This window comes from Capricornis sumatraensis, chromosome 13, assembly GCF_032405125.1.
Source record: "Capricornis sumatraensis isolate serow.1 chromosome 13, serow.2, whole genome shotgun sequence".
Lineage (NCBI taxonomy): Eukaryota > Metazoa > Chordata > Mammalia > Artiodactyla > Bovidae > Capricornis > Capricornis sumatraensis.
The window spans coordinates 87,591,120-87,616,327 of NC_091081.1; the positions used below are offsets into that span (position 1 = coordinate 87,591,120).

Genomic DNA, 25,208 nt, shown 5'->3' on the forward strand with positions numbered 1-25,208 from the left:
AGAAAGATGTGAGATGTAATGGGATACGACTCCGCCATAAAAGAGGAAACCCTGCCAGCTGCAGCAACGAGGATGGACTGGGAGGACGTCATGCTACGTGAGATAAGTCAGAGAGACAAATCCTGCATGGCGTCACTTATATGTGGAATCAAAAAACTACAACACACTGGTGAATAAAGCAAAAAAGAAGCAGGCTCACAGAATAGTGACAAGACTAGCGGTCACCAGTCGGGAGAGGGGAACAAGAACGGGCAACGCTGGGGAAGAGGGTTAAGAGGTACAGACTATCACATATAAAGTAAGCTACAAGAATACGTTGTTCAGCATGGAGAATAGAGCCAACATTTTATAATAACTCTACATGGAGTATCATCTTTAAAAACTGCTGCTGCTGCTGCTGCTAAGTCACTTCAAGTCGTGTCCAACTCTGTGTGACCCCACGGATGGCAGCCCACCAGGCTCCCCGGTCCCTGGGATTCTCCAGGCAAGAACACTGGAGTGGGTTGCCATTTCCTTCTCCAATGCATCAAAGTGAAAAGTGAAAGCGAAATCACTCAGCCAAGTCCGACTCTTTGCAACCCCATCGACTGCAGCCCACCAGGCTCCTCTGTCCATGGGATTCTCCAGGCAAGAGTACTGGAGTGGGGTGCCATTGCCTTCTCCCACTTTAAAAAATGTTAATCACTAAGTTGTATACCTGAAACTTATATTGTGTAGCAACCATACTTCAATAAAAAATAAGATTTTTAAAAATTAAAGCATAATTCTCAGAAAAATATAGAAACAAAATTATACTAGGCAAATACTTAAGAGGGTTATTCCTGGGTGGAAAAGTACATGTATGTTTAACTTTACAAGCAAGTGGCAAACCTTTTTCAATGTTACATATTAAGAATAAAGTTATCAAAATGATTTGAGTATTTTAGAGGAAAATAAATTATAAATAAAGGTCATTTATTTCATACAAACACCACAGGCAGGAGAATTCTAAGCATGGGCAATCACAATGAAGAGTTAAGGAAACCTGTGGGCCTCAGAGGCACTGGAGGAGAAAAAGAGCTGGGAAAGAAGACGCCACTGACTCTTTGCAAATGCCATTGTAAAGTTTAAAAATCCTTAACAGAAAGCAAGGAATTAGTAGACACTCATCCTGACACTAAGGGGAAGCTGCCTAGCTTGTCCTGCACTTAACTGAGTGCACAGGGCAGGCGGCATGTGAAGCTGGTTCAGAGTCCTCCACAGAAGACTTCAGGAGTTCAGAGGAAGCATCCTACAAAAAGCTACAAAGGATGGAGAAACCTGGATGAAGGCCAAAGAGCAACAACCAGGACAAGAGGACAGAATGACCGCAGGTTACACTCAGGCAAGGCAGGAAGTCCATGTTAAAAGTGGTGAAAGCAAGCATGCTACAAATGAGGGAGGCTTTCTTTTGAAAACATCGCCAGCTCAACATAAGGACAATTCAGTTCAGTTCAGTTCAGTCACTCAGTCATGTCTGACTCTGTGACCCCATGGACTGCAGCGCACCAGGCCTCCCTGTCCATCACCAACTCCTGGAGTTCACTCAAACTCATGTCCATCAAGTCGGTGATACCATCCAACCATCTCATCCTCTGTCGTCCCCTCCCTGCCTTCAATCTTTCCCAGCATCAGGGTCTTTTCAAATGAGTCAGCTGTTCCCATCAGGTGGCCAAAGTATTGGAGTTTCAGCTTCAACATCAGTCCTTCCACGGAATATTCAGGACTGACTTCCTTTGGGATGGACTGGTTGGATCTCCTTGCAGCCCAAGGGACTCTCAAGTGTCTTCTCCAACACCACACTTCAAAAGCATCAATTCTTCAGCGCTCAGCTTTCTTTATAGTCCAACTCTCACATCCATACATGACTACTAGAAAAGTCACAGCCTTGACTAGAGGGATCTTTTAAAAACTAACTTTCCTAAAGAATACTTAAGTTTTCAAAGGACTACTTTAACTAATGTAATTTAGGGCAAAAAAGTCTAAGAGATGAAAGGGCTTTTCATGATGATAAATTAATTTAGGAAAATGAGTCCATGAGATAAGACGTCTTCAAATCACTCATGTAGTAAACATTTCTGATATGTCTAAGACTGTTAAAAGAAAAAAATTAACCAATCAAGAGCAGATGAATAAAGAGAAGGTTAAAGAAACAAAAGATATATCTAAGTGTTTTACCCAGTAGATGTATTTGTGAATGTCAATATGTAAATAAGTCTTTTTAAACAAATATTTCCTCAGCAATGTGTCAAGCACTACTACTATATAAGTATCCGACAAGGCTCTATCACTCATGGAATTGAAATCCCAGTGGGGAGAAAGCAATATACAAGAAAACAGTGATAATGTCTACGGCAAAAATGTGTGCTCTGTCATGTAAAACTCTGTGTGATCCCATGGACTACAGCCCTGCCAGGCTCCTGTGTCCACGGAATTCTCCAGTCAAGAATACTAGAGCAGATTGCCATACCCTTCTCCAGGGGATCTTTCCAACCCAGAGATGGAACACAAGTCTCCTACATTGCAGGCAGATTCTTTACCATCTGAGCCACCAGGGAAGCCCTACCTGGGAAGCCCAAATGAAACATACTATGATTCTGTTGCCATCTTTAACGTAATAAACTACGATCCAGGAGAAACTGGATTTTATGCACAACTGTTCTTTGACTAGATCATTACTATGTTCTTGCTTCTTACAACAAAGAAATGTGCCCAAAACAATGGACTTTAATTAGCCTCTGACTCTGTGACTGGGCTTCCCAGGCGTCAGCTGTGGTGAAGAATCTGGCTGCCAGTGCAGGAGTCTAAAGAGACGCAGATTCAGTCCCTAGGTCAGGAAGATCCCCTCCTGGAGAAGCGAATGGCACCCACTCCAGTACTCTTGCCTGGAGAATCCCATGGACAGAGGCGCCTGGCGGGCTACAGTCCATGAGGTCGCAAAGAGTTGGACACGACTGAGCGACTTAGCACTCCTTCTCTTCCTTCCCTTCTGTTGCCAAGAACATACTATCCTAAGATCAACAGCTTCATACAGTTTCTCTGCTGTTAATATTTTCCAGCATCTACACTCTCTAAAACAGAGTTGTGGTTGCCAAGAATGGTCTTAAAAAACAGGTACCAATTTAGAATCTTGTGAAAGAAGAATGTGTTCGGTTCCCATTTAAAAAATATCATAATGGCTTGATAGTGTGTTTAATCACTATCACCGTGATTAATAGGATCTGTGTTCTTCTATATATCACGGATATCATTTTATTATCACTGATCAGGAACAAACTATAACAGACAGATGGTCTATGTGTCTATAGTTAAGATTACAGGTTTCATCCTTAGCATGAGCGAAGACAAATCGCTGTCTTTAGCCACCGTTTTCCGGTATGTCAATAGCATGCAACACGTTCTCACAGCAGACTGATGCACTCAGCTACTCAGGGAGACGTTCTGCCGCTCACTCTCTGCAGAAGCCAAGGTGCTGAGAACTGATCCTCCACACAGGCTTCCGAGGTTTCTGTGGCTATAGTTAGTAACTAGCCGTCAAAGCTGCGAAACAAAATTTAGCTGAAACGAACCATACTGTGCTTTGTAAGAAATTTTGCTTTGAGTTTCACAAAACTCACGTTGGAGTGCCTGAAGCTATTTTGCCTTGTGTCATATGGAAAACACAGCCTCTGCTGGCAGGCTTCCAGCCAGTATTCCTCGGGAAAGCGGGTGATTCTTCCATCAGGGTGAGACATCCTTGTTCAGTTCAGTTCAGTCGCTCAGTCATGTCCAGCTCTTTGCGACCCCATGGACTGCAGCACGCCAGGCCTCCCTGTCCGTCACCGACTCCAGGAGTCCACCCAAACCCATGTCCATTGAGTTGGTGATGCCATCCAACTGTCTCGTCCTCTGTCGTCCCCTTCTCCCCCTGCCCTCAATCTTTCCCAGCCTCAGGGCTAAATCCTTGTTAGGCTGTTTGCTATTTCAAATTCAAAAGGCCACAATTTCACTTTGCCTGGCTGGAACATTATATCTCTGCCGTTCCTCTGGCTTCTCAGTTCTACAGTTAAGCTGAGAATCAACGGGGCGGTGACCTGCCTGTCCTCCCAGTCCTCGTTTGCAAGTGTCATATCCAGGTGTCCAAAGGCCCTCTTAGCCAAAGCCTGATTACAGGAACTGCCAGGGAGAGGGCAGGGGGAGAAGGGCACGACAGAGGACGAGATGGTTAGATGGCATCACCAACACAATGGACATGGGTTTGGGTGGGCTCCTGGAGTTGGTGACGGACAGGGAGGCCTGGCGTTTAGGGAGATTTTAGAGGACACGCTTTCTGTCTGCTTCTCCACTGGGTCACAGCACCTGAGTCCCATGACTGTCTGCTGGAGGGAGGGCATAGGGAACAAGAAAACCTCCTCCAGGTATTTCTAGAAGCGTCTGCCTTCTCTTGGGCTGCCCTGATAGCTCACTTGGTAAAGAATCCGCCTGTAATGCAGGAGACCCCGGTTCGATTCCTGGGTCAGGAAGATCCGCTGGAGAAGGGATAGACCACCCACTCCAGTATTCTTGGGTTTCCCTTGTGACTCAGCTGGTAAAGAATCTGCCTACAATGCAGGAGACCTGGGTTCAATCCCTGGGTTGGGAAGATCCCCTGGAAAAGGGAATGGCTACCCACTCCAGTATTCTGGCCTGGAGAATCACATGGACTGTATAGTCCATGGGGTCGCAAAGAGTAGGACAAGACTGAGCGACTTTCACTATTTCACTGCCTACTCCAGTCATCTGTGTATCACCTTCGCTTACTGAACACTGAACCACATTTTAATAGTATGGCTCTGAAACTTCCTAAAGATTGACGTAAAATCAGATAAATAGGTTTGTATTATCATGAAATTTAATAATAAAAACTGACAGGTATCCTTCCCTAAGAGATGTAGAAATGAAGAAAAGATACTGTATTTATTTATTTTTAGGATACCTTATTAAACGAATGGGTAAGACCAGAAGAGGGAGCGCTCACACAGACCCCAAACAGGAAGAGACTACCCTGCATCTCCAACTGGGAGCAGGTTCGTTACCACCTAACTACCCGGGAAAGGATGGAAGAGCTTCTTCCCACCCAGCAACAGCTCAGCCAATGAAAAGCCACCACACTCCCCACTCCCAGTTTCCTCCAATGGACTCCGTGCTTGTCAACAGCCCTTCCAAGCTTCCCCTTGCTCCTTTATAAGACAGCATTCCTCTTCTCTGTCTAGGTTTGCATATAGCTTCTGCTATAGCATGCTTATCCCAAACTGCAAATCTCTGTTATTCCTGAAAAAAAAAAAAAAACACCCCACAAAAGGACTTTGCTGGTAAAACAACTGTTTTATTTCCAAGGTCAACTTTACATAAGTGAAGACCAACCTGGAGAAGGCAATGGCACCCCACTCCAGTGCTCTTGTCTGGAAAATCCCATGGGCGGAGGAGCCTGGTAGGCTGCAGTCCATGGGGTCGCTAAGAGTCGGGCACGACTGAGCGACTTCACTTCCACTTTTCACTTTCATGCATTGGAGCAGGAAATGGCAACCCACTCCAGTGTTCTTGCCTGGAGAATGCCAGGGATGGGGGAGCCTGGTGGGCTGCCATCTATGGAGTCGCACAGAGTCTGACACGACTGAAGTGACTTAGCAGCAGACCAACTTAGGTTCAGGTTCACATAACTGGAAGCTTAACAGCCAGCTAGTCTGCTTATTTGTAGAAAAGTACTGATGATCCCAGTTTTTATTTCTCCTCCTCTGTTTCTTCCTCTATTTGTTTCTTTGGTTATATTTTTCTTATAACCAATTAAAAATTATTTTTAAAAAATGATACACTGTGAAAAGAAACGGAAAGTGAACAAATGTGAGTCTTTTGTGAAGGAGAAGACTGGAGTTCGCTGGGGAGGCTGCAGAAGGTGGGGGAGGCCTCTGAGACTCGAGAACTGTGGCCGCAGCCAAGTGGCCCCTCTGACCCAAATCATCACGTCTTCCCTCCACTGGATTATTTCCATTGGTATGCATTTGTTGCTGTTTATTCCATTTTTAAAAAAAGAAAAAAATGAAACATTTTAAAAACAAAATAATATCTCAGGGGTGGGGAGTGAGCAAAATGGGTGAAAGTGGTCAAAAGATACAAACTTTCAGTTACAAAATAAGCAAGTCTCGGGGCTATGATGTACAGCAGAGTGACTGTAATTAACAAGACTGTATTGGATATTTGAAAGTTGCTGAGGGGGTAGACCTTCAAGTTCTCATCACCAGGAAGAGGCAGCTCATAACCACGCAGTGACTGGTGGTAACTAGGGCTATTGCGACGATCACTTCACAGTGTGCACGTGTGTGAATCATTCTGCTGTGCACCTTAAACTAATCAAGGTCACACGTCAAGTACACCTGACTCCCTGTCTAGCTACCACACACTTTCTCGTCTCTCTTTTAAGGCAAAACTCCAAAAAACAATTGTTTGTATTTGCCGCCTGCAATTTCTCCTCCCCCCTGCCCAACTCTAATCGCTCAGTGGAACAGCTCTAATTGAAGTCGCCCGTGGCCTCCACGCCGTCAGATCCAAACGCCAGCTCTCAGGCTTCACTTCCCTGAAGTGCTGGCAGCACTGAACACACCAGTGACTGCTCTCTTCGTCTGAACCCAGCTTCTCCTCCACTCCAGGAGGCATAGGCCCCGGGTTCGCCTCCTGCCCACGGACTCCTCCGTCCAGTCTGCACAGGCCTTTCTCCCGCGGAAGACTTGCAAACGCCCTGTGCCACGGCTGTGGCTTCGGTCCTCTCTTCTCAAACCACCCTCACTTCCTAGGTGAGCTCACGCAGTCTCAGCACTTCACTACCATCCTATATGCTGGGGTTCTTAATCATCCATATTATTACTAAGGCTTCTCAAATTTGTATCTCTAGCTCAGATCATTCCCCTGAACTCCAGACTCAAATAGTCAACTAACTGCTTAACATCTCAGCTTAGAAATCTACTCAAGGTCTCAGACTCAGCACCCAGTGGTGACCCCTGCTCCCTGCTCTGGCAAACACTCCCATCTCAGTGCTGGCAACCTTGACGTTCCATCTGCTCAGGCAAAAACCCAATGCTATCATTTCTCTTTTTGGTCTTTTTTTCTATACCAAGCATTCAATTAATCAGCAGTTCTTGTTCACTCTGCTTTCCAAATATGTATAGAATTCAGTCTACCAAATCTCCGCACCTCCATCATCACCACCTTCATCTCTCCCAGGATCACTGCACTGTCCTCCCACTTGTCACCACCCTTGGCACTGGGAGTGCTGCTATATATATTTACTTAAGATTCCCGCACTTACGTCTGCACTAGTAACACTGGTCAATATGTGTTCTATCTTGTATACTGTTTTAATTTTTGTTTTAGGAATAAACTTCCCTCTTGAGATAAATTATCTTCTTAGCTTTTGAAATACATACTTTATATTATGTAGAAATTTTCTCCTTTTTCATGTTTGGAGGAATCATCCAGTAAAAACTTTTAGGCATCATGCATTGTAAGGGGACTTTCACCAACTTTTAGTTTTTTTCACTGCTTAACAAGACATTTAGTTTTCTTAACTTTCCTTCAATAAACTTTAATAATTTATAATTTCCTTAATATTGGCCATTATGTCTAAATTTTCAAATGCATTAGTATATATTAATATCATTCCTTATTAAATTATTAATAATCTCCTTTTTGCCTATAGTTATCTTCCCTTTTTCATCCCTTAATGTTTGCTATTTTCTTATTTCTTGAAAAGATTGCCAAAACCGTCTGCTTTATTGATCTGTTTAAGAAAATATCTTTTGCATTATTAATTAAGCCTATATTTTAAATTGTGGGCCATTAATTTCTTCTCATTAATTCCCTCTGCTTTTAAAAATTTTATTTTTGGTGTTCCAAAACTGAATAAAAGACTATGCATTTTCATCCTCTTTTGACTGCATACCTTAGGTTTGGTAGATTTTATTCCCATTTTACATTTCAGGTTTTTAAAGGTTATTTTAAAAGGTCACCCAGACAAAGACTGGCAAAGAACAAATTCAAATCTGTGTGATTTACACTGTTCCAGAGAAGTTCTTTTGAATATATCATGCATGAAACATAGATGCAGTTCACACGAAAGGAAACAAAGTTAACAAGTGGCAATGTGTTTATTACCTTTAAATAAAAACAGTAAAACAATGTCATGCCATTGACACACGAGAAGAGATATGACTGCTAATTAAATTGGGTTAGAATGAAATCTTAACTGGGACAATAATTTGATAAACCAACTTATCAACCTGTTCAGTTCAGTTCAGTCGCTCAGTCATGTCCAACTCTTTGCGACCCCATGAATCGCAGCACGCCAGGCCTCCCTGTTCATCACCATCTCCCAGAGTTCACACAGACTCACGTCCATCGAGTCTGTGATGCCATCCAGACATCTCATCCTCTATCGTCCCCTTCTCCTCCTGCCCCCAATCCCTCCCAGCATCAGAGTCTTTTCCAATGAGTCAACTCTTCACATGAGGTGGCCAAAGTACTGTAGCTTCAGCTTTAGCATCATTCCTTCCAAAGGAATCCCAGGGTTGATCTCCTTCAGAATGGACTGGTTGGATCTCCTTGCAGTCCAAGGGACTCTCAAGAGTCTTCTCCAACACCACAGTTCAAAAGCATCAATTCTTCGGCGCTCAGCTTTCTTCACAGTCCAACTCTCATATCCATACATGATCACAGGAAAAACCATAGCCTTGACTAGACGGATCTTAGTCAGCAAAGTAATGTCTCTGCTTTTGAATATACTATCTAGGTTGGTCATAACTTTTCTTCCAAGGAGTAAGCGTCTTTTAATTTCATGGCTGCAGTCACCATCTACAGTGATTTTGGAGCCCCCCAAAATAAAGTCTGCCACTGTTTCTACTGTTTCCCCATCTATTTCCCATGAAGTGATGGGACTGGATCCCATGATCTTTGTTTTCTGAATGGTGAGCTTTAAGCCAACTTTTTCACTCTCCACTTTCCCTTTCATCAAGAGGCTTTTTAGCTCCTCTTCACTTTCTGCCATAAGGGTGGTGTCATCTGCATATCTGAGGTTATTGATATTTCTCCCAGCAATCTTGATTCCAGCTTGTGATTCTTCCAGTCCAGCGTTTCTCATGATGTACTCTGCATAGAAGTTAAATAAGCAGGGTGACAATATACAGCCTTGATGTACTCCTTTTCCTATCTGGAACCAGTCTGTTGTTCCATGTCCAGTTCTAACTATTGCTTCCTGACCTGCATACAGATTTCTCAAGAGGCAGGTTAGGTGGTCTGGTATTCCCATCTCTTTCAGAATTATCCACAGTTTATTGTGATCCACACAGTCAAAGGCTTTGGCATAGTCAATAAAGCAGAAACAGATGGTTTTCTGGAACTCTCTTGCTTTTTTCCAGGATCCAGTGGATGTTGGCAATTTGATCTCTGGTTCCTCTGCCTTTTCTAAAACCAGCTTGAACATCAGGGAGTTCACGGTTCACGTATAGCTGAAGTCTGGCTTGGAGAATTTTGAGCATTACTTTACTAGCATGTGAGATGAGCGCAACTGTGCAGTAGTTTGAGCATTCTTTTGCATTTCCTTTCTTTGGAATTGGAATGAAAACTGACCTTTTCCCGTCCTGTGGCCACTGCTGAGTTTTCCAAATTTGCTGGCATATTGAGTGCAGCACTTTCACAGCATCATCTTTCAGGATTTGAAACAGCTCAACTGGAATTCTATCACCTCCACTAGCTTTGTTTGTAGTGATGCTTTCTAAGGCCCACTTGACTTCACTTTCTAAGGTGTCTGGCTCTAGATTAGTGATCACATCATCATGATTATCTGGGTCATGAAGATCTTTTTTGTACAGTTCTTCCGTGTATTCTTGCCACCTCTTCTTAATATCTTCTGCTTCTGTTAGGTCCATACCATTTCTGTCCCTTATCGAGCCCATCTTTGCATGAAACGTTCCCTTGGTATCTCTAATTTTCTTGAAGAGATCTCTAGTCTTTCCCATTCTGTTGTTTTCCTCTATTTCTTTGCATTGATCGCTGAAGAAGGCTTTCTTATCTCTTCTTGCTATCCTTTGGAACTCTGCATTCAGATGCTTATATCTTTCCTTTTCTCCTTTGCTTTTCGCTTCTCTTCTTTTCACAGCTATTCGTAAGGCCTCCCCAGACAGCCATTTTGCTTTTTTGCATTTCTTTTCCATGGGGATGGTATTGATACCTGTCTCCTGCACAATGTCACGAACCTCAGTCCATAGTTCATCAGGCACTCTATCAGATCTAGGCCCTTAAATCTACCTGTAGTATGTATTATAAAATACTTATGTCTTTTCACCAAGTAATCTCAGATCTTAGCATTCTTCTTCAGGACATATTTCATAAGACTAAGACTGCTAAATGAAAATTAGACTATACTGAAATACATTGATAACATTCTGAGGGGTAAAGACAGTACCCAAGGATTCTCCTTCCTCCATGGAATTTTCCAGGCAAGAACACTGGAGTGGATTGCCAATTCCTTCTCCAGGGGATCTTGCCGACCCGGGATCGAGCCTGCATCTCCTGCACTGCGGGCAGAATCTTTACCATTGAGCCACCTGGGAAGCCCCAAAGAATTCTAGAGCTGGTTAAATTTGTCATACTCTAGTACTCAGCATCCATATACTCTTTTTCTCTTGATGTTTTCTCTCCCTTTTCTTGTCAGAAATCGTTCTGATTTATAAGCTGGAGCCACTTACATCAAAAACAACAATAGTAAAAGAAAAGACTAATTGTACTGACTAGAAGCTCTGACTGACACACATCCCTGGAGGCCCCCTGTCCCGATGGCTGTGACCAGGGCTCTTCGCCTCCTCTCTCAGTTTTGGCCCACGTGACTGCATTCTGTGACGTGGACCTCCCTGCCCCAGGGCCTTTGCACTTGCTGCACCTTCTGCCACAGTGCCCTTCCCCCAGCTCCCAGCATGCCTCCTTCCTGCACCGCCTGTAATGTCTTCCCAGTTACCTGCAAGGCATCGCTGGCTACACGCTCAAACCCCCAGCCCCACGTCTTCTCCCCTGGCCTTGCCTCTATAGTAGGGCCACTCCTAGTCCACCATCACTCTCTATTGGATCATTCTGCCTCCTATGTATTTATTTATTCTATGTCTTTATCATTTAAAAAATTTTTCAGCTGTCTCCACCACTGCCTCCCATACTATGAGAACTGGGATGCCATTTTGCACTATATTCCTAGAACCTAGAGCAATGCCTGGCATGTAAATGCTCACTAAGTATTTGTCGATGGAATACAAGTAGGGAGGAGGATGGAGGCAGGGAGGGAAGGAGCAAGAGAGGAAGAAAGAGGAGGAGAAAGGACTGAAGTGTTACTGATCTGACTTGACTTCAGGTCAAAAACATCTTAGTGTACCAAAAGATCAATAACCATGAATGTCCTGGAGTTTCTTTGAAAAGCTGATTCTCCCTAAATCCTATTACAGACACGGAGCTGACAAGAACTACCTGGCCTACCCTGTCTTATCAGAGTCAAGCCATAGTTGGTCTACAATGTCGCGCCAGAGCTGCCACTTTCTACAAATATACTGACAATACAGTAGGCTTTGTCAGATGCCCACCCAACCCTAAGGAGACGTATGGGAAAAACCTGAGTGAGTGTGTTTCCCTTGGAAAGACAGAACGCAGTCCCTCTATTTGATGAGTTCACGTTTGGAGCGGAGAAGGCAATGGCGACCCACTCCCTATTCTTGCCTGGGAAATCCCATGGACAGAGGAGCCTGGCGGGCTGCAGTCCACGGGGTCTCGAAGAGTCGGACACAACTGAGCGACTTCACTTTCCCTTTTCACTTTCATGTACTGGAGAAGGCAATGGCAACCCACTCCAGTGTTCTTGCCTGGAGAATCCCAGGGACGGGGGAGCCTGGTGGGCCGCCATCCATGGGGTCGCACAGAGTCGGGCATGACTGAAGCGACTTAGCAGCAGCAGCAGCAGCATGCGGAGCAGCCTGTACACGCCAGCCTTTTTTGAGTTGCTGCAAAAGTCAAAACAATGCTAGCAGACAGCAGTTCAGGAGAGGCTGTTTGGCTCCCAGTGCAAAGTATCTCACAACAATCAGAACTGCCTGGAGGGTAAGAATCTGCCTCCCTGGAGAGCAAGCTCTCAACAATGGATGTGCCCTGTGACCAGTCACCACCTACCTAAAGGTTGCACTTGTTGTTCAGTCGCTAAGTCGTGTCTGACTCTTTGCAACCCCATGGACTGCAGCACTCCAGCCTTTCCTGTCTGCCGGGAGCCAGTGTGAGGAATCCCGCCCGTGACAAGGTCATGAGGAAGGAAGCTGACATACGCAAGGCGTGCTCAGACTTCAGGGACCCCTCTGGAAATTCCTAAGCATGTACCCCAACAAAAATCTGCCGGCTTTTGTGCTCTGCTTTTCTGCTTTTCTGGTATTCTCTGGGAAAAAGTCAATTCAGGGTTTTAGTCTTCTGCATTTGAAAGGGATGTTTCAGTTAAACCCCTCTGATAGCTCTCTAGCCTGCCTAACAGGTTCCCCAGACCTCTTACAGCTTGTGAATTGCTTACAGCCCCCCAACCGCGGGAGGCACAAAGCTTAAAAGCATCTTAAAGATACAGAGCCTTTTCTAAAGAGTTAAAAATTATATTGGTAGAGGGTTTTCACTGTTGACTCAAGGATTGCTGCCAGACCTCCTTATTCTTTATCTTTTAGGCACCTGGAAGGATGTTAATGTAAGCAGGATGTAGAAAAAGATACATAGTAGTTTTGATGTTAGCAACACTAGACTTTTGAGTTAATTGCTTCTCTTCTGCTGTAAATCACTGTACTCCCTCTACTTGTTATAAGTTGCTGTATCCTTGCTGTGTAAGAATGTAACTTTATTTAGTGCTTTCTGAGAGTGGCACCAGACCTTGGGAAAATCAACACAAATAAGTCTTGTGGTTGACAAACCCTTATCAGAAAAAAGGCTGTAAAATGTTAAATTGGCCCTTTTGGCTGGAAGATGATGTAAATTACCTAAGACTTGTGTATACAATTAGGTATGCAGAGAGAAAAGCCTGGTTTTGATAAGAGTCTGGACTGCTAACGCTGCATAACTTTGTGTTACCCATTGATCTCCATGTTTTATCAAAAGTATAAAAGGCCTTCTGAACAATAAAGGACGGGACCAGATTCTCGGACCAGATTCTCAGACCAGTTTCTCGGACTAGTCTCGGCCTGGTTTCTTGGGAATCTGGCTCCCCCCGTGTCTCTCTCTCTCTCTCTTTTTCTCTCCCTTTTCTTCCCTCTGCTCTTTACTTTAATTTCAGGCTGAATTTCCATCTGGGGCGCGGAGGCTCTCCAGGTCTACTTATTTGCCCTGGTTATTAAGATCCGCGCGATAGGGAGCTTAAGGCGAGGCACCCTTAGATATTCAAGCGGGCACCGGTGGCCCAACGTAGATGGTGCAAATTCCTTGTCTGGAATTTTATTGGTCTTCCGCGTAAACCAAGCTATTCAGCCCTCTTTCTCCACTTAATCTTCCTACTGCACTACAGTTTCTTAATCTAATCTTATATTAATAAATAAACAAGTCTTTCCACGCCAACGCCGTCCACCCTTCGAATTCCCTGGATCCACCGGGGCTGGACCCCGGCACCTGTCCTTCACTGTCTCCTAGAAATGTAACTTGAGAAGTGCTAAATACATGAGCTGATGACCTAGATGAGTGTCAGTTGCCAGAATCTGTAAGTTTTTTCTTGTTGTTGTTCTAAATAAACTCCAGAACTTGGTTAGTTTTGATATTGGTTGGATGGCATCATTGATTTGATGGACATGAGTTTGAGTAAGCTCTGGGAGTCGGTGATGGACAGGGAGGCCTGGCGTGCTGCAGTCCATGGGGTCACAAAGAGTCGGACACGACTGAGCGAGTGAACTGAACTGAGATATATAAAGCACACCAAGATTAAACAGGGAAGAAAAAGAAAATCTGAAGAGACTCATAACTAGTAGGAGATTGAATCAAAAGAAAAATAACCTGACCACGAAAAGCCCTGGACCTGGCAGCTTTACTAGTAAATTCAACCAAACATTTTGTCATTCATTGTTCAGGCACTAAGATGTGTCCAGCTCCTTGCAACTCCGTGGACTGCAGCACGCCAGGCTTCCCTGTAATTCACCATCTCCCAGAGCCTGCTCAATCTCATGTCCATCGAGTCGGTGACGCCATCCAACCATCTCATCCTCTGTCGTCCCCTTCTCCTCTTGCCCTCAGTCTTTCCCAGCATCAGCGTCTTTTCCAATGAGTCAGTTCTTCACATCAGGTAGCTAAAGCTTTGGAGTTTCAGCTTTAGCATCAGTCCTTCCAATGAATATTCAGGACTGATTTCCTTTAGGATGGACTGACTAGTTTGATCTCCAAGGTTGCACAAGGTATTTCTAAGTCTCACTTTAACATAAAACATTGGTATGCCATTTTATAAGGCAAATTCTGAATATCAGAACTGACCGAGATCTGGAGTACATTCAGGAAAAAAAAAACAAAAAACAAAAAAAAAACAACGTAAAGATCCTGGCAACCGACGCTGGTTTAGATCAGCAGCTCGTGTATTTAGCACTTCTCAGCTGGAGATGCATGCCTCTAAATCTGGCATAAAATAGGAGAATCTTATAAAATAATAGCAAAGAAGAAAAGCACTATGTACAGCCGCTCATCACTTCTCACGGCCTTAGAGACAGCACGCGATGTCGTCTGCGTCTCCTCTCTGCTCACCAGACAGGAGGCACTGCTATAAGACATACACTGCCATCTGCACCCACAATGCCTGGTGGCGATATTTTGCAAAATTAAACTATGCAAAGATGCATTCAATCAAAAGGACTCCTCTTTGTTCACACAGCTATTTTCCCCAAATAGAGCCTGGCAAGAATAACTGAAAGCGTGGACTGTAGCACCAAATTCACTGATGAAAGACACTGGTACAAAAGCTTTAAACTGGGGGACACTGGAAGCGATGCAAGGTAGCCCACTAAACGGGTGAACGGAGTTAGTGCAGGGACATCAGCAGGGCAGCAGGAGGACCGCTGTCCACTTTGCTGCCAACAGAACAGGATGGAAGGAAGATATACGGGCGGGTTGGAATCACCTCTTGGGGCATCTCTTTCCCACTTCCCTTCAGAACAACAATACTTAAAATCTTTCCAGGCCTCTAAAGGCTAAACTGAGGTTAGGGATTCACTATGAATGAAAGCTATTCTAAAACAAGAATGTGATGGGTAAGTTGTATTGCACCTTTTTCCCTACTGTCCTTGATGTATAAACAGGTGGAAGCACCTTGGAGCTCTGAGAGAGTGGCTTTGCCAATATCCACACCTCAGTATCTCATGACAGTCCAGGTCCCCTTGTGAGGACCCTCTGTCACCCTCACACATTGCTTTCAGCCATTTCTGCTGCTCTCCGTAGCTGTAAAAATTCCACTCTGATCTCTCTGCCCCTGATATACGCTGAAACACTCAGACTTGGGAACGTTCCAACTGTGAGCCCAGAAGATGCGAAGCTAATAGTGCCATATCCAGGAAAACTTGAGACTTCCAGAATCTTAAGTCTGTTAGGTTGCTATGGGCAGGGGGAACCCTGCCCGGTCTCCAGCAATAGCCCTGGTCATTTTAAAGATTCATTTCTTCAGATAATACAGAATAAAGGAATGCATCTGAATACATGACTCTGATGAACAGCACTTCAGTTTCTATCGTATGATAGAGTGATCGCTTACACAAAGCTGTATCAGGTATAATTCTGACCGATTATTTTCCACACTGACTCCACCTGTTAAGATCTTTATCTGTCAACAGGATACAGAATTAAGGTTCACTTTATGTGTAATCACAGAATTATCATTTTGTAACAGCTCTTAAATTTGCTAACTCTCTTAAAGCATTTCTCTTGGGTGTGAAAACAGTGTATTTAACATTTGTGAAAGTACTGAAGATGTCACGTCCTTGATCCAGGCGGAGTCACCTTTTGCTCTCCCAGAATGTAGGTGCATGAACTCCCAGGCAGGGTCAGCCAGGCAGCACGAAGCCACTTAGCAGGGGACTACCAGGGGGTGGCCGGAGCAACTGTCACAACCTGCGAACTCCACGGAGGTGCTGCCTCATCTTACGGTGTTTCAAGAGAAGCCAGAAATCCCATCTTAACAAGCACTCTCTCAGTCTCTGACTGTTGGCAGCAGAAAACTCCTTGAGCACGTGCAGGCCACGCGGGGCGCATCTGCTCGCTGTAATCAGTTTGAGCCCTCTGCTTTTACACCTCTCCCCACCACTGGCTTCACTCCAGGCTCACGAGTGACACTTTGGAGAGGGCACTCAGTTTTTGTAATTATTTTTCTAACACTTTAGCATGTTAAGAGCACTGAAAAAATATGCAAAAGAACATACTTTCTACATTGTAGTAAAAAAAACTATATTCACATTACTTACCCTGCTGACTTCCTTAGGAGCTGATTCATCTGGGGGATGAAGAAGGGAGGGAGGAAGAAAAAGCATAACGTTAGAAGCTCTAGGTAGTTTCTGAAAAACATAGAACATGTCGTTCACTCTCTATAAACCAGAAGGCTATTTGCAATCCTTCCTCTTGTGATATCTAAAAATTTGGTTTTAAAACTCTGTAAGGTAAAAAAACATAGTATATTTAGAGTTGGATGTATGTATGTAGCAATTTTGGAGGGAAATGAAATAACACAACAGCTTGTTAATCATTTTCATGATTACCTTTTTAGAGATTCTCAAATAGTATTGCCTGAAAATATGGCTACACTGTATTTTATCCAATATATATACTAAAAATGGGATTGTAGTATTGGCAATATTCTGAATGACACAATCCACATGGATGTCTCAAAAGGCCATTAGCACTCATGCTGCCAGGGCTGACGCCAGCATCTCGCGTTTGCTGAAATGAGACCTGTGTCTGCACGGCCTGGTGAAGGCACAGACCACCCCCACCAACAGGCTGCTCTGCACCATGGGCCCGGGAGGCGGCGGGCTTGTCTCTACCAGCAGGGCAGCACTGCTTGCTGGTAAATTAAGGCTGACACGTTGTCCTGGTCTAGGTGGGGCCCTCTGACGGGCTCTCCCTGCGAGGCTGGCTACATGGCCAGACTATGCCTGTGTAACCAACAGGGTATGAGAAATGAACCGGCCAAGACACCACTTTAGGTCCACCGGCTGTGAGCACCCCGTGCCCGGGAACTAGTTCTGACCCACAGGAAGATGTGGTCCTTCCAGCGGATGGGGCTGGGGGCTGGAGACCCCTCTCCAGACCCCTCACTGGGAGGCAGCCTTTAATTTAGTGCTGCTGGCTTCTTGTGCCTTGTTTAGCAAGGAAACCCTGTCTTACTATCACTGTCAGCACACACTTAGCACACCAAGTTTCTGACATGTTCTATGTTACACCAAAGCACAGCCTCATCCACCTGAACACTGACAAAGGCGTGTCGCACAGGTCCAGACAGGGCACCGATTCTTCTTTCTCCTTCAACGTCCTTATTAACTAAACCACTGAGTCCTGGTGTTTCCTCGTTTCTAATCTTTTTCAGATTTACAGCTTACCACCCATTTCCACAAATAATATTAAGTATAGTCCCAAAGTACTTATCAACCAGTCGCCTTGAAGCTGATCCCTGAATTCAGTATCTGCCCTGGAAATCATGTATACACACACAAACACACACACACACACATTCACCCACCCAGTTTATCTTTCAAAAATATTCCATCTATCGCTATCTATCATTCCAGTAGTCAGTTATGGATGTGAGAGTTGGACTATAAAGAAAGCTGAATGCCGAAGAATTGATGCTTTTGAACTGTGGTGCTGGAGAAGACTCTTGAGAGTCCCTTGGACTGCAAGGAGATCCAACCAGTCCATCCTAAAGGAAATCAGTCCTGAATATTCATTGGAAGGACTGAGGTTGAAGCTGAAGCTCCAATACTTTGGACCACCTGATGCAAAGAACTGACTCATTGGAAAAGACCCTGATGCTGGGAAAGATTGAAGGTGGGAGGAAAAGGGGACAACAGACGATGATATGGTTGGATGGCATCACCGATTCAATGGACATGAGTTTGAGCATGCTCCGGGAGTTGGTGATGGACAGGAAAGCCTGGCATGCTGCAGTCCATGGGGTCGCAAAGAATCAGACATGACTGAGTGACTGAACTGAACTGAACTGAACTGATCATGCCCTTTGGATGCTTCAGAATTTATAGTAAATTAGACATCAAAGGGCTTCCCAGGTGGTACTAGTGGTAAAGAACCCACCTGCTAATGCAAGAGATACAAGACTGTCAGGTTAGATCCCTGGGTTGGGAAGATTCCCTGGAGGAGAGCATAGCAACCCATTCTAGTATTCTTGCTTGAAGAATCCCATGAACAGAAGAGCCTGGCAGGCTGCAGTCCATAGGGTCACAAAGAGTCAGACACAACTGAAGAGACTTCGCATGCATGCATATTGCCTTTACTTGGGGACTTTTTCAAAATTAGCAAGCTTGGAACTAGCAGATAGTAGATGTTCAGTAAACAGTAGGTATTCTTGTATTACTATGTTATCACATATTTCTTATATATTTGTTATATTTGTTCCATAATGATTTGAATATTGCATCTGATTTCCGTAAAATGTAACCATGTTATAGGGAAAACATGGAGTTTATCTTATATACTGAAGTCACTTAATTTAAAAAATTCACTTATTCCTTAACTCCTAACCTCTTATTCTTTTCTAAAGCTCTCTGAAGATGGAACTATTTGATTTAATCATCACAACAAACTAAGATTATAAAGTTGCAGAGACCAATACGTTTCTAACTCTGTTAGATTTTTATCGAAGAAGTTCAGTAAACGGCGGGGGGCGGGTGAAAAGTGAAGCGTGATTAACGCACGGGCGATGGCAGGTGGCGGTCATGCGCACAAGCTGATTGAGGCACTAAGTGGAGCGTCCAGGCTGCGACGCTCTGGGGCCATCCACTGTCCAATCATCACCACGACTCGGAAGTCAGTTCAAGGGAGGAAGAGCTCGAACGTCCAGACGTCTGTATATAAACGTCCCCTTTGCTTTCTCCTTCAGTTTTGCCGAGTGCTTCTCCAACTTGAGCGTGCAAAGGATACTCTGCTGATAAGCACTTATACAAACCAACTCCTCTTTTGTTTTGATGGACAGTCTAAAGTATGTGAAAGAAAAATGCTCTCTATATCTTAACATCTGGCTTTTTTACCTTGTGTACAGATTTAAGACTGTCTCTTCTACCTCTTCTTCTGACTCGGAAGCCAATCAGTTTCTGCTAAGTGAATGTCAAATGCATTATATTTAGGGAATTCAGCAATTCAGCTGAGGGGATTAATCAGCGCAGTGAACTGGTTAGGATAAGGGAAACTGGCTTCCTGTATTTGGAAGTTCCATCGAGCTCTCTTGCCCAAGGAAAGGGTCAGCACCCTGAAGACACTGCCTGCCTGGGTGAGTGCTGCGCGGTGGGGCGGCCGGAGGGGGGCGCCCCAGAGGCAGCTCGGCTGGAGGCTCAGCGCGCGCAGGGCTCGGGAGCCGGCGGCCGCTCATGTGCTGTTGCAACCCTGGGCAAGACGTCTGACTGCCTTTGATGGCCTCTAAGTCTGAAGTGAAGCAACATCCTATCCACATAATTTGACACTGAGAAATAATTTTCTTTCCACAAGAACAATTGCAAAGTAACAAAGCCCCTGACTTGGGGGCTTCCCCGGTGGCCCCTGGAGGCTGACTCCGTGGCCCCTGGTTGGGGAACGAGCCCCACAGCGAAGGCCCAATGCCGCCGAAGGAATAAAACGGGAACCGAAGAGCGGTGGCCCCCAAGGACGCTGTCCTTCCCTGGACGGGGAGGGCGTGACGCCGGGCCAGGCGACGATGGGAGCCGTGGCAGACGCCAGGCCAAGCTTCTCTCGGCCCATAGGTGGCCTCCCGCTTGGCGACCAAGTCGCGAACAGGCCGCCGGCCAGTGGAGGGCCCGGGCCCCGACCTAGACCGTCCCATGAACCCACCACTCCGGGACGACGCTGCACCCCCGGTGCACACTCCTGACCGAGCGGCCAGGGCGCTCACTTAGATATGAAAGGATAAGGAGCCACGACAAGGAAGGAAATGGACATGGAGGCCAGATTTTGAGTCCTTCGTGACCATCAAGTGAGCAACCAAAACGTTCACAACAGCAGACACTGAATTTTTATGTGGTACTGGGTTTCTGCAAACGTTTGTTTACTCAACAAATGTGCACTACGGATCCATTATGTGCCGGGCATTTATCCTTGTTCTTAAAGACTTAATTTCTAACGGGATGAACAAACAAGAAAAAAATTTAAGCAATTTCAGAAAGGGAATATTGATGCTTGTTAAAGAGAAAAATTTTTTTTAAGACAAGAAGAACCCATCTTCAATCTAAACATCATTTTAATGATTTTTTAAAGCCTTAGAAAAAATAGCCCATGCAGCAAAAAATTTCCTGGAGAATATCCCAGTAAGTACACCTTCCAGCAAGTACTTATTTTTGAGTTAAGTACTCATTGGAAAAGACCCTCATGCTGATTGAGGACAGGAGGAGAACGGGACAACAGAGGATGAGGTGCTTGGATGGCACCACCGAGTCAATGCACGTGAGTGTGAGCAAACGTGGGAGAGAGAGGAGGACAGGGAAGCCTGGCGTGCTGCAGTCCACGGGGTCGCAGAGTCGGATGTGACTTAGCAACTGAGCAACAACAGCATCAAAAGTACAGAAAAAATGAAATCAGTATCTCGTATAACAGACTGAAGCCACAGTTACACTGGATACAAAATTTAAGCAACTGTCTAGGATAGGTCAAAGAATCCATCCATATGTGACATCATGAGCTCTTCTAATTTATCAGAAAATATTTTCATAAAATGTTGATAGGAGTTAAAGTGAGTAAACAAATGAAATGAACATTACAAAATATAAACCCTCACAACCATACCTTCAAGGCTGTAGAAATGGAAACACAGATATTAATATAAAAATAACCTGGAGGTTTGAAGCCAAAATGGCAACTAATATCATGATAATTTTCTTATCGTCAACTTAGAAGGAAAATGTGATGTTCACTAATGTTACAAGAAGAAGAAAAAATGACAAAAGATTTTGATAGGTGGTTTTAATACTGTATGATGATAAAATACTAAATCTTGATATTTGTAGACAAGTGCATTAAATATATAAAACACAACATCTCCCCAGTATTTTAGGAGGAAATGAAAAATTTTATTTCCTGTTAGATTACTATTCTTTTTTATTCCATTGTTATCCGCCATGAGTGAATGAATGGCTAGCAGGACAATCATTTCTCTAAATCTTCTAGCCATCTTCCGTCATTAAATCTTTAGGCAAATAAGGAGAAACTAAATATAGGTCAGTAGACTAAACAATGCTTTTAACAAAAGAACCTCACCTTTCCCCTCAACAGGCCTAGTGGTCATCTGTAAATCTACATCTTAAAATGTAGATCTGTGAACAAATTTAGCTCACATTTTCTCTAAGAAATGTTTGTAAAAATATAGTCAGTGTGTTTAAAAGTAGCTACTTTAAGACACATGCAGTGATACTAACTTTTCATTAGCAGTTTTACTAAAGCCCAATTTACATGCCATAAAATTAACCCATAATAGGTATACAACTCAGTGATTCCAGTCGATTTACAGACGTGTGACGGGCTCTCACCAATCCAGTTTAGACACTCCACCCCCTCAAGTCCCCTTATCCCCCGTTACATTCGATCGCTGTTCCCACCGCAGCCAGTCACATCAGGGCCGTCTCTCTGTCCTCACAGACTCACCTTTCCCGGGCATTTCAAGTAAGTGGAATCACACAGTACAGAACTCGCTGTATCTGGCTTCTTCCACTAGCACAATATTTTGAGGTTCATCCATGTTAGAGCATGTATCAGTATTCCTTCTTACTATCGAACGGTAGTCCTGTTATATGGGTATATCACATTTGTTTTTAGCCATTTACCAGCAAATAGACATTTCAATTGTTTTTGATTTGGAGCTATTCTGAACAATGCCCCCTAGGAACTACTGGATACATATCTTTTGTATGGACACACTTTCCTTTCTCTTGGATAGACACTTAGGAGTAGATTTGATGAGTATTAATAAAGTAAGTTTAACCTTCTTAGAAACTGATCAATTGTTTTCCAAAGCACCATTACCATTTTACTTTTACAAAAGTGAATTGCACAGACACCAGTTTATCTTCATCGTCATCAATACTGGACAGTGTCATTTTTCTTTCATACTTGGTGAGTATACAACATCTCGCTGCGTTCCCCAATAGCTAATGATGTTGAGAAGACTTACCGGTCATTTGCATGCTTCTCTGGGATAATGCATATCCAAATCTGTTGTCTGTTTACACATTGAGCTGTCTATCTTCTTACTGAGTTTAACAAATCTTTATATATTCTAGATATGTTTTTAATGAAGTCTGTTTTTCCAAAATAATTTTTTTTAAGGATCCTGCTTTAGTTATTATATAAAATAACTCTTTGGCCCACCCAAGATCATGAATTTTTTTTTTCCTATTTTGTCTAGGAATTTCAAAATTTTAGCTCTTACAATTAGATATATGATCTATTAAATTAATTTTAGTTTATAATGTGAGGAAAGGGTATTTTTAAATATTGCATCTGGATATCCAATTGTTCGATAACAACTATGCTTCCTTCTAAGGAACTGTTCCAACAACTTTGTTGAAAATCATTTGATCACGTGAGGGTTTTGCCTGGACTCTGAATTCTGCTGCGCTGACCTATCTGTAAGGCAGGACAACAGAGCTGAAATACCATTAGGACAGTAAGTTCTGAAACTAAGTAATGTAACTCCTCAAAACTGAACTTTACTTTTGTAATTATTATGGCTCTTTTAGGTCCTTTACCTTTTACAATCAACCTCTCAATTTGTATTAAAAATCCCCCCTGGATTTTGAGAGGTAATGCATTGAATATATAGATTAATTTGGGGAGAACTGTCACCCTGGCAATACTGATTCTCCCAACCCATGAACATGACATCTGTCTCCATTTATTCAGACTTTTCTTTCCTCCCTCTCAGCAAGATTTATAGATTTCAGTGTATGAAATTTGTGTTTCTTTGCTAAATTTATTCCTAAGCTTTTTAATTTTTTGAGGCTATTATGAATAAAACTATTTTCTTAGTTTCTGACTTTCCTTTCTAGTAGATAGAAATGGGACTGATTTTTGCATCTTGACCTTTTTTTTCTGTATTAGTCCTTGTATCCTGAGACCTTGCTCACACATTCATTAATTTTAGCAGTTTTCTGTGGAACATTTGAAATTTTTCCACATCCAGGATCATGTATCTGTGGAAAAAAGATTTAGTTCTTCCACTTAAACCTAGATACGTCCTGTTTTGTACTGCTCAAGTTAACAGTTCACTTCTCCTAATTCTCTGACAGTTTTCATCATGAATGGATATTGAATTCTGTCAAAACCTTTTTCTGTATTAAGATAATTGTGTTAACTCTAACAAGTTTAAATAATTGATTTACTGATATTAAACAAATGGTATTCATACAGGGTCATACCATATCATATTTTTAATATGTTACTGGATTTGGTTTCCTGATTTTATTTAGGGGTTATTGCATGTATGTTCAAGGGAGACTTGTCTTGTGATGTTTCAGTCTGGTTTTCTTATCAGGTTAATACATGACTCAGAGAAGGAGCTGGGAAGTTTTTCTCCCTGCCCTCTTTCCGAAAAGAGTTGGAGAAGGATCGGTAGTAACTCCATTTACAACACCTGATCCGATCCGTCAGTGCAGCCATGGAAGGGCAAGCTCTGGGCTGCGGAAATCCGTTCAATTACTAAGACCTGCTTAGATGGTCTATTTCTTGTTATGTCAGTTTTGGTGATTTGATCTTTCCAGGAGTCTGCTTTATTCAAGATGTCTAGTTTCTAACAGGAAGTTTTGCATTCTCCATCAACTGCTGATGGATCTGTCCATCAGAAGGGGACAATGCCCAGAATCCAAACCTTCTTCAGGTCTTCTCCAGTTCTATGTTGTCTGGGCCCTTTCCAAGGGGGACCAGCAGAAGCTTCTCCAGGAACGTGTGAGTGTCCTCAGTCAGGAGCGTGTCTGCCTCAGTTTCACCGAGATCTCAGGCTGGCACAGCCTGAGATTTGCCAGCCCTCCCCCACTCACCAGCCCTCCCCTACTCACTGGCCTCCAAAGCTCCAAAGATGGTGGCGCCTCCCAGTTGAGTGAACCCTTTCAACTTGTAGAGAAGCTGTCAGAACCTCTGCTCCAACCGGGGACAGGGCACAGCAGAAGAAGCTCCAGACCATAACATGATGAATAGCCATGCCTCTTACCTGAATTTATCTGAAGACTGAAGGTCACAGTTTTCAAATTATGAATGTCTCTCGAATTGCTGTATGCCATTGGTTGACATTCGAGACTAAAGTGGCTGGTTTTGTCCATTACTGTCCAATTGATAACTGCTTCTCAAGGAAAGACTTTGCTACCTTCTTCACTCACTCATAGGTGGAAGTCCAGCTTTGATTTCAAAGTCATCATTTTCACTGAGTGACAGCAATTATCAACATGTGGTCCAGAGGCCTCTGGCATCCCAGAGACCATGCAGAGGGTTCATGAGTAAACTATTTTCATAATAACACTAAAATCCAACTCACCTATTTCTTATTTTTCCACAAATATATGTTGTATTTTTCAGAGACTACATAATGCTCCTAAAGTACACGGAATGCATCCATTGTATCCGAATATCTTCTAAAATGTTTTAAGGTCACTGCTTTAAGATGTCAGTGTGTGAGCCTCCAGAGGCTATTCATGTTCTCAGCGGTGCAGCACTTGCGTTTGCCGCCCTTGTTCACCCCTGATCCAGCCTCTGCAACTTCAACAGCACCTGATAAAGAGCTACTTTGGATTCCAAAGTTCTTTGCACCTACACAGACACAGAAAAATGTACACTTCACCCCAAACTATTATTATTTAGAATTTAATATTTTAATTTTTTTATCCTAAAACCAAAATTCATACATAGTACATTTTCTTATATTTAAGGATAGGTCTTTAGCCTTTAAAAGGGGAGCTTAGCTGACTCAT

The 25,208-nt window shown here is 43.5% G+C and overlaps 1 protein-coding gene across 1 annotated transcript in view; it reads right to left on the reverse strand.

Annotated features, from left to right (window-relative positions):
- PDE10A (phosphodiesterase 10A) overlaps nucleotides 1-25,208 on the reverse strand; it is a 266,943-nt gene that overhangs the window by 89,343 nt on the left and 152,392 nt on the right. The window contains exon 3 of the mRNA XM_068985211.1: nucleotides 16,503-16,531. Coding sequence (XP_068841312.1) covers nucleotides 16,503-16,531 — 29 coding nt within the window. The remainder of the gene's footprint in view (nucleotides 1-16,502; nucleotides 16,532-25,208) is intronic.